Below are 12015 nucleotides of genomic sequence, written 5' to 3'. Positions count from 1 at the left end.
AATGGCTTTTTGAAATAAAATCCCTGGCATACCTGAGGAATTTCTCCTTTCCAATACTCAGCAGGAGAATGAAAGCTCAACTACATCACCTTCCCACACTCCTTTGTTCCCATTATAACCTGTTTTCCTATTATGTCCCATCCAATTATCTGGCCAAAATGCTGAAAAGCTAATCAAACTCGCAAGTGAAAGCTCACCTGACTTTTATCTAAAAATGATCTATCCTCTGATTGGGAGAGTTTGGTCAAATATTTATTCAGCTAACATTATGCCTAGATAAATGTTCTTTGAATTTAAGCTGCATTAACTATAATGCTGAGAGCAGTGATACTTCAATGTTAACAAACAAGTTTCTAGTATGTACAGTTGAGCTCTCTACATGGTTCAATATGAGTGACTGACAGTAAAAGGGACCTGCTAAATTCCCAGAATTAGCCCATTTCGTAAGGGCAAGATTTCAAAGAAACATGTACCAGAAACTAGGAGAAAACATAATAAATTATAATGCTTCTCATTGGCTTACTATTTGTGGATTCGCTTCAATCCTATCTTGGCTACACATGTGAAGTGATGCCAGCAACACAGGTTCAATTCCCGTACGACCGGAGTTATTCCTGAAGGCCCTGCCCTCCTTGCTGCTCGCCTGAGGTGTGGCGCCCTCGGGTTAAATCATCACCGGTCAGTTCTCTCTCAAAGGGGAGAGCAGCCGATGGTCTTTTGGGACTTTGGTGACTTTCGTTCCGCACATGCAAATGAGATGGTTTGCAGCAGAAGTTTTGATCTAGAGATTCAGATTTCAACGTTTTTTGAGGTACATAACATGCCAAACAGGAGGAACGGTTGAAGAATAACTTAAATTGGAAGTGGACTAATGGCTATTGCAATGTACTTGCGAAAATGTAAAGTTCAATGTGTACATGAGATCAAACTTAAAAATTATGAAGTGTTTGGTGATTACTGTGTAGGTAATGAAAGGCAGAAAATATACAGAATATAGAAAATCCTCAAAAAAGCAGATTAGAAAGGTATGTGACAGCACAGAAGGAGAGCAAATTCTTTTTCAAAATTGAAGTACAAGTGTAATTTCATGAAACAATAAGCTATTTATTTGTAGTTGATAAGCTACTGAAGTGGGTATTGTGGGTTGTCACAAAGGCTAGGCAAGGCATAAGTTTTTTAAAAAGGCCCATACATCAACAAAATCATCAAATTTCTGTCCACCAAAGATCTGGGGCTGGATTCTCCGATTTGGAGGCCACGTCCGGAGGAAGTGTTTAGTTCTGCGATGAAAATATCGGCGAGGCCCCAGCACCAACCAGTGAGGGGCTAGCAGCCGCACCACGTAAAACACACTGACTTTACAAAATAAACGGCCAGAGAATTGCCGGGTCTGTGGCCGCGCATGAGCACGGCGCCGACCTGCAGCGGTTGCGCCGTACAACATGGCACCGGCCACACGCGGACCCGACCTGCCAAATAGTGCCCCCTGGCAAAATGTGGGTCCTGACCTTCACCACGTCAGGATCTGTAACCCAACAGCAATTTCTGCCGGGTCGGGCAATTAATGGCCACAGGGTGCACTCGTTGTTCAATTACGGATGGCAAGTGGACACTCAAAGCCGAAGAACCAATACGAAACCCATTGCGTGAAAGGAGTTGCAGCCTGCCACTGCAGGTAAGAGAGGGAGAAAGAGAGGGCACTTTTATCTTTAGGCACTGAAGTTGAAATGGCTACAGCTGCTGGCTCACCATTGTGGAGGGAAATCCCTCAACAGGGTAGCTGATGCTACAGCAAAACCGCATGATGGTGGCTGCAGGGGACCCCTCACAGTGATCCCTGCGATGCTGGACCCCTTGGCCTGCCGCCAGGTGGCTGCCTCCAGATATCTTCCCTGGTCCAAAAATCTGGATGGGTGGTGGGGTTGACTGGAATATGATCTTAATTGGTCTTTTTTTTAATTTAGAGTACCCAATTCATTTTGTTCCAATTAAGGGGCAATTTAGCGTGGCCAATCCACCTAGCCTGCACATCTTTGGGTTGTGGGAGCGAAACCCATGCAAGCATGGGGAGAATGTGCGAACTCCGCACGGAGAGTGACCCAGAGCCGGGATCGAACCTGGACTTCACGCCGTGAGGCAGCAGGGCTAACCCACTGCGACACCGTGCTGTCCCCTTAATTGGTCTTATAATTGACTTACACCTGCTGTTCCCGCCAATCTGGCCTCCAGGTAAATAGCCAGGAGTTGGGCCCATAGTGGGCAACCAGTGCACTTACAGGCATTGGGAAATTCCATGCCAGCCTGCCCGCCCCATGTTGAGATCAAAATCTTGTCACATGTGCTTCAAGAATCTTTGTTCCATTTCACTCCCATCTCTTTTATTTCTCAAACGTATGATGGGTAGATAACATCATTCAAGTAATGGAGAATTCCATGTACAAATCTGAGAAATTCTCTTTCTCTTCATTTATACTTTTTTTTTTACTGGGGTTTCTGTACAAAACTGGATGCCATGGAATGCATGTCTAAGATTATTGAATTACTTTGTGTTTGTAGTAAACTGCCATATGATGTAACAACAGAACAGGCCTTGTCGCATGAAGAAGTAAAGACAAAACTGGAAACCTGCATGCACAACCTGCAGGCCGTCACCGATAAGGTTCTCACGTCGATTAGCACATCCTTGGATACCATTCCGTAAGTAGTGAATATCATTGCATCATAAAATGTTACAGGCCACGATGAGGCCGTTCAGCCCACTCTGCCTATGCATGCTCTTCGAACAAGTTATCCAAATAGACCCACTCTCATTATATATTTCAGATGGAGTCCAAATCGGAAAAATGTATAAAAACAAATATGAGAAATGGAAGCAATTTAAATTAATTTCAAGCTTATCAAAATTCTTAAGATACTTCATTCAATAATTTCTTCTTGTGTTTTGTAGCTGTCCACTATGATTATATGTTTGCCCATAAATATTGATTTGGCTTTTTTGTATGTTGCAACTATCATTAGATTTCAAACAAATTTTTACAGCATTTCCATTTATTAGGCATTGGTTTTGTTTCGAGCATATTGGCCAAAATGTTATGCTCCAGCTTAGGTTGACAGGCGGAGGACAGTTCAGCAGGGAAGGCCGGGAAAGAAATGCACTTGATATTGGAGGCGCAGAAGGGGTGTATGGGGGCACTGCCCCTTCTGACTGGGGCACACTCCACTTAAAGCCCGGTGACCCCCATACCTTCCTTTATATCCCAGCCCTCCATCCCACCCTGGCCTAGCCTCTGAGATCTTGACCTCACGACCCCCAAAATATTCCCTACCCTCCCACCCTGGGTGCAATTTATCTGCTCTCTGGATCCCAGTTACAGACAGCTCCCAGCAGTGCCTCTCCCGGCCGCTGCCGCACTACGCCTGGAAGAGCTGGAGAACTGCTAGCCAATCTGATTGACCCACAGTTCTCCAAGGCAGGGCCTCTTCCTGAGTGAGGGTGGAGGTGCCTCCTTGTGCCCATCCACGCTCATTAGAGTGTAATATAGCATTAGGACTGCTGGAGTCGGGGGGCCAATGAAACGTCTGATTCATATAATTGCCAAATTTGTACTCTGCAAATGAAAAGTCATGAGGACATTTCCATCGTTGTTTTCGTGACATTAGCTTTTTTAAAAATTAATGTTTTACACAGACACCTTCCTCTGTCTCTGTAGCTGGGAGTATTATTTCTTTCTGGACTGAATCTGCTACAGAAAAAGTTTCCAAAAGAGTCCAAATGAAATATTTATTTTGAATTTAGCGATTTTGGGGTATTGACTCCATTATTTATCTTAAAATGGGCATCATCAATTTTCAATGTGACGTCCCATGGTAGAAGTGCAGCCAGCAGCATATTGGGCTCTGTATCATGGCCCTGGCAGTCACCTGAAATCAATGCAGGCATTGTTAAAATACATTAATTGGGATCCCATTCATGAATCAGGATGTCCAAAAATGGGGTGCACTTGCAACTTCTTCTCCACCTGCCGTTATTGACAAATGTTAGCCTCAGTTTCCTGCAATCAAAATGCACCTCTCCTTTAAGAGATGCCAGCTGCCTTTATATGGTGTCGGCAATGCACAATATTGACAACCCCCATTATATGAGTTGCTCGTGAATGGTCCCCATTTATTTAAATTGAATTAATGAGGGAAGGGCCAGGGACCATAGTTCTACCTACATGTTTGGGCATGCACTCCAAGCATGGCAACTATCCTGCATCCAAAATTAAACCAATTTTTACCTCTTCTATGGAATTAAGTTGTGATTTGAGTTAATTGCCACCTGCCAGCCAATACATCTTTTGATTCTGAGTCCAGTGATGATAGTTGTTATGGAATCTTTGCGCTGTAAACCCCAAAGTTAGTTTGTACATGCTATGTGACACTGCCAATCAGTGTGTATCAAATACATTTCTTGGGTTTAAGGCTACATGTGGGTAGGAAGGAAGGGGGATTCAATCTTGGGGTGGGAGGGGGCTATTTGGCAAAGGCAGCGCCTGAAGATAGAACCTCTCCTCTTTCCACCTTTGGAGGAGCTTTGGTTAAAAAAATTGGGCTGCATTCTTCTGTCCATGCCAAACATTCTATGGTGTGGGCAATGAATCAGGGTCGATTGACTTACTAACGAGCCTAACTGACCTTTGGTTACTTATTTAAATATGGTGGGTAGGCTGCTGATTTTGACATGTCCAATTTTGGCATCTGTCCACTCCCCATATTTTGAGGGTGAGCTTGGGGGTGAGCACCCAGCCTGTCTTATGACCCTGCCTCCCCACCCAAAAGATGCTCGGTGGGGGCACATAAGATACCACCCCAGTTTTCTCTCTAGGGCTGTATCCCGGAGCTTTTCATCAGCGAAATATGTTATTGTTCTTGTTCACAATATTTGGGATGGGCCATTCATACTAGTGTTGGTTAAGGTTAAAATAAAGTTTGCTTTGATTCTGAGTAACTAGCGTTCTCCCAATTGGATAATCTGCGAGGGAGACCAAGTATTTTATACCATGCTGTTCACATTGTAATTATACAAGAAATTGTTCAGTCATTTATTTCATAATGTGTTAGTCACATTTTATAAAAGTTGCTTTCATCCAATATAATTAGTTTGTTTCATGATTACAACCTTTGTTGAGCAAATATATTTCACCTTCCTGTAGAGGGCAAAAATTTTATTAGCTCAATGAAATGAATGACTCCTGTAAATTGTATCTCGAGCTCTTTTTTTTATTTGCTTCATGTTTGAAAAGACCATTTTATTTGAAAATCTGTTACACCAGTGTTATATTTCACCTTCTCATTGTTCTAATCCATTTGTCTGTGTGTAGTTATGGAATGAGGTACATAGCCAAAGTTCTGAAGAACTCGCTTCACGAGAAATTTCCAGATTCCACTGAAGATGAACTGCTAAAGGTAGATCAATACCAGTCTATATCTTAGTTGGCTGTGACAGAAGTAACATGTTTAACAATGTATTCCAATTACAAATATTGTACAAACTGTCATATTTGATAGCTTTTAAGGAAATGCTATGAAGATTTAATGTATGATTAGTTTTTTCTTGCGTAGATGAACACTAGCAATAGTTCTCATAGATTATCATAGAATTTACAGTGCAGAAGGAGGCCATTCAGCCCATCTGAGTCTGCACCGGCTCTTGGAAAGAGCACCTTATTCAAGGTCCACACCTCCACCCTATCCCCATAACCCAGTAACCCCACCCAACACTAAGGGCAATTGTGGACACTAAGGGCAATTTATTATGGCCAATCCACCTAACCTGCACATCTTTGGACTGTGGGAGGAAACCGGAGCACCCGGAGGAAACCCACGCACACACGGGGAGGATGTGCAGACTCCGCACAGACAGTGACCCAAGCCGGAATCGAACCTGGGACCCTGGAGCTGTGAAGCAATTGTGCTATCCACAATGCTACCGTGCAGCCCGTTCTGTAGGGAAGGGCCAATTATAGAGAGGTAAGGTTATTATTCAGAGGAATAATGCATGCCAGCACTATACAAATGTGTACTATCATGTGATTCAAGTAACCTTGATGGCATGTTTATGGTTCAGTGCTCTAAAACTGGTTTCTTGCACAGTATCATGGGCTGCATTCTGAACGTGCAAGTTACAAATCAATATGCAACCAGCTCTGGGAGTTTAATTGCACCTAGGACTGAATAACTCAATTTTATAGGTGGCTAAATTTGAAGAGAGCTAGGCTTTCAAAGTCATATTTGTAGTTTGAGATGTTGCAGTTTGGTTACATGGATAAACGATGTATTGTACAACTGGAGTATTTAAAGAATGGATTTAATGCCCTGAAATAATTTATATGGCTTATAATGGTGAATCCTCTCTGCTTTACATGCAGTTGTGGCTTGGGTCCTAAAATCAAAAATATGTTTCAAATGCATTAACGCTCAGCTTCTTATTTTATCAGCTTTATTTGCCAAATAGTTTTCTAACGCAGCACCTGTACAGGCCCACTTTTGTCTACATGGCTAATCCAATGTGCAGAAGTGCTGCAAAATGCTACTCTGCACGGAGGACGTGATGGTATATTGATACTGTCACTGGACAGGTAATCCAGACACCGGGGTAATGCTCTCGGGACCTGAGTTTGAATCCCTCCAGGGTGGTGCAATTTGAATTGAATAAAGAAAATCTGGAATTAAAAGTCTAATGGTGACCATGAAACCATTGTTGATTGTTCCAAAAACTAATCTGGTTCATTAATGTCCTTTAGGGAAGAAAATCTGACCTACTTGTGACTCCAGATCACAGCATTGTGGTTAACTGTTAAATGCCTTCAGTTCAAGGGCAATTAGGGATGGGCAATAATTGCTGGTCCAACCAGCGAATCAAAAAAAAAGTGGAATTCTGAAAGTGAAGTAGCATGTTGGAGATTTTACTGGCAACACATTGGAAATATACCTGGGAATTCCCAGTGTTTTTAAAATTAGTTTACAGGATGTGGGCGTCGCTGGTTAGGCCAGCATTTATTGCCCATCCCTGATTGCCCTTCAGAAGGTGGTGGTGAGGTGCCCTCTTGAACCGCTGCAGTTCTTGGGATATAGGTATATCCACTGTGCTGTTATGGAGGCAATTCCAGGATTTTACCCCAGTGACAATGAAGGAACGGCAAAATATTTCCAGGTCAGGGTGGTGAGTGACTTGGAGGAGAACCTCCAGGTGGTGGGGTTCCCAGGTATCTGCTGCTCTTGTCCTTCTAGATCGTAGTGGTCGTGGGTTTGGAAGATGCTGTCGAAGGAACTTTGGTGAGTTACGGCAGTGCATCTTGTAAATGGTACACACGGCTGCCACTGTTCATCGGTGGTGGAGGGTTTGAATGTTTGTTGAAGGAGGAGCATTCAAGCGGGCTGCTTTGTCCTGGATGGTGTCGAGCTTCATGTGTGTTGGAGCTGCACTCATCCATGCAAGTGGAGAGTATTCCATTACACTCCTGACTTGTGCCTTGTAGATGGTGGACAGGTTTTGGGGGATCAGGAGGTGAGTTACTACCATAGGATTCCTAGACTTTGACCTGCACTGGTAGCCACGGTATTAATGTGACTCATCCAGTTCAGTTTCTGATCAATGGTATCCGCCAGGATGTTGATCGTGTTATGTGGACCATCTGAATTTATCATGATCATAATTCTAGGGGAGGGAGTGGTGCTACGTTTGTTCCAGAAAGGGACCTAGCTATTTCTTTCTTATTTTGTAATTATCTAAAAAAATAAGATTGTTTTAAATATTAATTGCTGTTTGTAGATCGTAGGGAACCTTCTTTACTATCGCTACATGAACCCAGCTATTGTTGCACCTGATGGATTTGACATCATTGACATGACTGCTGGTGGTCAGCTCCATCCTGATCAACGGCGGAACTTGGGCTCGGTGGCAAAGGTGCTACAACATGCTGCTTCAAACAAGCTGTTCGAAGGAGAGAATGCGCAGTTGTCATCTATGAATACTTACTTATCACAGACTTACCAGAAATTCAGGTAAATTGCAATTTATAGAACCTGAAAGTAAAATTTTGATTTGAAAAATAATTGTGGTTTTACAAAGTACAAAAGAATTGTCTTGAGGAATGTTTTTTTCTAATAGAATATATCTCATTGCTAATACACTTGGGAGTTACCGGTTTAAGATGAATTACTTATGTTCTGGAACACTGGTATAAAAATGTTGTGACTTGCAATAAGTGATAAGTGGATATATTTGCCCATTCAGCAAGTGTAAAAAGAACAAAATGGTGCAGGGTTTACTAATTGGAGATCAGTTGCTACTTGCCTTGCTTTCACTGTTAAATGCTAATATATTTCAATGCTCATACAAAAACAAAGCAAGGACATCGCTGCAGAAAAAGGGATAGCCAGTCTCCGGCTCCAATACAAGAGGGTTGAGGATATTAGTTTCAAGGGTGTTCAAATTAAGTATTTTATCTCCTGTTATATTGGCAGTTAGAAACTCAAACTCAAGATGTCCACCCCTTTCTTGCCTCTAATAGTCACTGCTACTGTTGAGATAAAGTGAATTGGATTCAAGTTGCAGTGAGGTGGGGGCAGAGGAGACAACATTTTTGTCTACTCTGGTTCCCCAGTACTTCACCACCACCTTCGTGTTTAGTTTTAATTCCGTAGTTTCAGACTATTTAGCTGAGAGAGCGAATGGCGCATATTGAGCTGTACTTGTCCTCAGCTGGCATTAACACCTTCACGTGACAGCAAGGAGCATTTGAACAGCAATTAGCATCTGGATTCATAGCTCTGTTCTGCGACCCTCAACCTGGGAATACTGAAGTAATTTGTAAATGCCTTCCTGCCTTGCGTTGGATTAGAGAAACTAATTGTGTAAGGTCCAAGAGATCATCCTCACAATGCAGTTCAGGGTGACTCATTGCATTCGCCTTCTGAATAATTAAAGAAAGAAAATAAATGCAGCTTGGCTTGCTGTGCTAAAAGTCGCATTCAAATGGCAATCATGTTGACTTGTCAATCATTTACAATTGAGTAGATACTGGATGAATGGCACTCTGCATATCTATCTAAAGGTACATGCTTGGAGCTCTGTCTTTTCCAGTATTGCAGTAATGTACAAAATGCTGTGAAAATACAACTAACTCCTTTCTCTTGTGGATGTGGGAAAATAAATCAGAATGGTTTTAATTTGTTTCTGACTGTTTTACTTGACCCGCCCTATTTATAGATGGCAATATGATGCAACTTAGCATTCCATTGACCATTGCAGATGTTGCAACCCTGTTTGAAATTATCTGAAAATTATACCAAGTGGTTCAAATAATCCAAGGTGACTCAAATTCTTTTGTGTCCAGTGAATCTAATTGGGAAATTATCGTCCAAGTCAATAAGCACTTTATATTTGACTGGACTTGAATATTGAGTTACAGAGGAACAACAACCTGTTATAATTTAACCTGATATAAGTTATTCAAACACACAAGAAGTACTGTTCCATGCCTCCACGTGCTGAAGTTAGTTTTGTTTTTAAACAAGTGAACTTAATGTAGACAATGCGCTCAAGCCTTTTGACAGACGCAAGGGAACATCCAACGAAAAAAGAGTTTAGTTTGGGAATCCAGAAGCCTTGAGAAATAAGTGGGTTTGAAGAGAGGTGGAATGATGGAAGTTGTTTGGGAGAGGAATTCTAGAGTTGAGGCCTGGGCTGTTGAAGATAAATAGCCTTGGGTGTTAGAACTTCCAGAATCTCTTTATCAATTGTGATAAAACACTGTTCATTTCTATCTGGGTGAGGAAATGTTGACAAATGGCTGACAAAGCTGGAGTGCAAATCGACATTGATCCAGATCACATGGTACAAAGAACAAAGAAATGTACAGCACAGGAGCAGGCCCTTCGGCCCTCCAAGCCCTTGCCGACCATGCTGCCCGACTAAACTACAATCTTCTACACTTCCTGGGTCCGTATCCCTCTATTCCCATCCTATTCATGTATTTGTCAAGATGCCCCTTAAATGTCACTATCGTCCCTGCTTCCACCACCTCCTCCGGTAGCAAGTTCCAGGCACCCACTACCCTCTGCGTAAAAAACCTGCCTCGTACACCTACTCTAAACCTTGCCCCTCTCACCTTAAACCTATACCCCCTAGTAATTGACCCCTCTACCCTGGGGAAAAGCCTCTGACTATCCACTCTGTTTATGCCCCTCATAATTTTGTAGACCTCTATCAGGTCTGTCCTCAACCTCCTTCGTTCCAGTGAGAACAAACCAAGTTTATTCAACCGCTCCTCATAGCTAATGCCCTCCATACCAGGCAACATTCTGGTAAATCTCTTCTGCACCCTCTCTAAAGCCTCCACATCCTTCTGGTAGTGTGGCGACCAGAATTGAACACTATACTCCAAGTGTGGCCTAACTAAGGTTCTAGACAGCTGCAACATGACTTGCCAATTCATATACTCAATGTCCCGGCCAATGAAGGCAAGCATGCCGTATGCCTTCTTGACTACCTTCTCCACCTGTGTTGCCCCTTTCAGTGACCTGTGGACCTGTACTCCTAGATCTCTTTGACTTTCAATACTCTTGAGGGTTCTACCATTCACTGTATATTCCCTACCTGCATTAGACCTTCCAAAATGCATTACCTCACATTTGTCCGGATTAAACTCCATCTGCCATCTCTCCGCCCAAGTCTCCAAACAATCTAAATCCTGCTGTACCCTTTGACAGTCCTCATCGCTATCTGCAATTCCACCAACCTTTGTGTCGTCTGCAAACTTACTAATCAGACCAGTTACATTATCCTCCAAATCATTTATATATACTACAAACAGCAAAGGTCCCAGCACTGATCCCTGTGGAACACCCCTGGTCACAGCCCTCCAATTAAAAAAGCATCCTTCCATTGCTACTCTCTGCCTTCTATGACCTAGCCAGTTCTGTATCCACCTTGCCAGCTCACCCCTGATCCCGTGTGACTTCACCTTTTGTACTAGTCTACCATGAGGGACCTTGTCAAAGGCCTTACTGAAGTCCATATAGACAACATCCACTGCCCTACCTGCATCAATCATCTTAATGACCTCCTCGAAAAACTCTTATCAAGTTAGTGAGACACGACCTCCCCATAAACATATGGGGTACATAAACAAGAAGGCAAAAAGAGCAAGTTAGAGGTCTTGAGTCTATTTTCTCAGCGAGCATGAAATAAAAAGTTGAATGTGTTCTGTCAAACCTGTTCCATCTTTACACCTTGTTCAATTTGTAGTACTTTGAACTGCACCCCAACAGTTGAAGAAAAACTCCTCCCAGATCTCAAGAAGTGTTTGAGGGGGTCTCAATTATTAGCCTTGCCTTATGCCTACATTACGTCAAGTCAACCACTTGCTTTTCTCAGCTGTCATTTCATGGTTCTAGTGCCACAGAACCTTTGTGCTTTCTGAATATTTGATTTTGTTCCTATTCATAGCCTCCAGTCTCAATTCTAGCCAGATGTTTTTTTAAAGAATGAATGAACACCCTGCTAATTGCAATGTCACTGCTTGTGCATCTATTTTACTGTAGGGGGAGAAGGTCTTCGGATCACTATTCTTGTGGCTAGGCTTTTGTGTACCCTCTAATTCTATGCTAGTTGTCTAGAAGTACTCAGATTTTACTGTTGTTAAAAATACAGGAATTGTGTTTTCTGTAATATAGTTGGTTACATTGTTTTTTCCAAAAGTAATTTCTTCCTAATGTGATGACCCCCAAGTACCACGGGCAGTTTTGGGCAGAACTTGGTTTTGTGTTTGGCTCTTAAGAACCTTATCCATGCTTGTAAGAATAATTTCTGCAGTTTGACTATGTGGACGAGTTGCTCAATTTCGGATGCTTGTGTATGTTGTCCTGAAGCCATCGTTACTTGGGAAAGATCTGACAAAACTAGTGAGAAAATAAAGTTGGAGCAACATATTCTTTTACAATCCTATCATTTCAAAAGACTCCAAATGT

The 12015-nt window shown here is 42.4% G+C and overlaps 1 protein-coding gene across 2 annotated transcripts in view; it reads left to right on the top strand.

The window, feature by feature from the left end:
• The window catches only part of iqgap2 (IQ motif containing GTPase activating protein 2), a 424926-nt gene that overhangs the window by 342374 nt on the left and 70537 nt on the right, over positions 1-12015 (top strand). For both annotated transcript variants that reach the window (XM_072516040.1, XM_072516041.1), the window contains 3 exons: positions 2557-2697; positions 5364-5448; positions 7814-8046. In XM_072516040.1, the coding sequence (XP_072372141.1) occupies positions 2557-2697; positions 5364-5448; positions 7814-8046 (459 nt within the window). The remainder of the gene's footprint in view (positions 1-2556; positions 2698-5363; positions 5449-7813; positions 8047-12015) is intronic.

The sequence above is a fragment of the Scyliorhinus torazame genome, chromosome 9, assembly GCF_047496885.1.
Source record: "Scyliorhinus torazame isolate Kashiwa2021f chromosome 9, sScyTor2.1, whole genome shotgun sequence".
NCBI classification, from domain to species: domain Eukaryota; kingdom Metazoa; phylum Chordata; class Chondrichthyes; order Carcharhiniformes; family Scyliorhinidae; genus Scyliorhinus; species Scyliorhinus torazame.
This window is presented reverse-complemented; position numbering and strand designations above follow the sequence as displayed.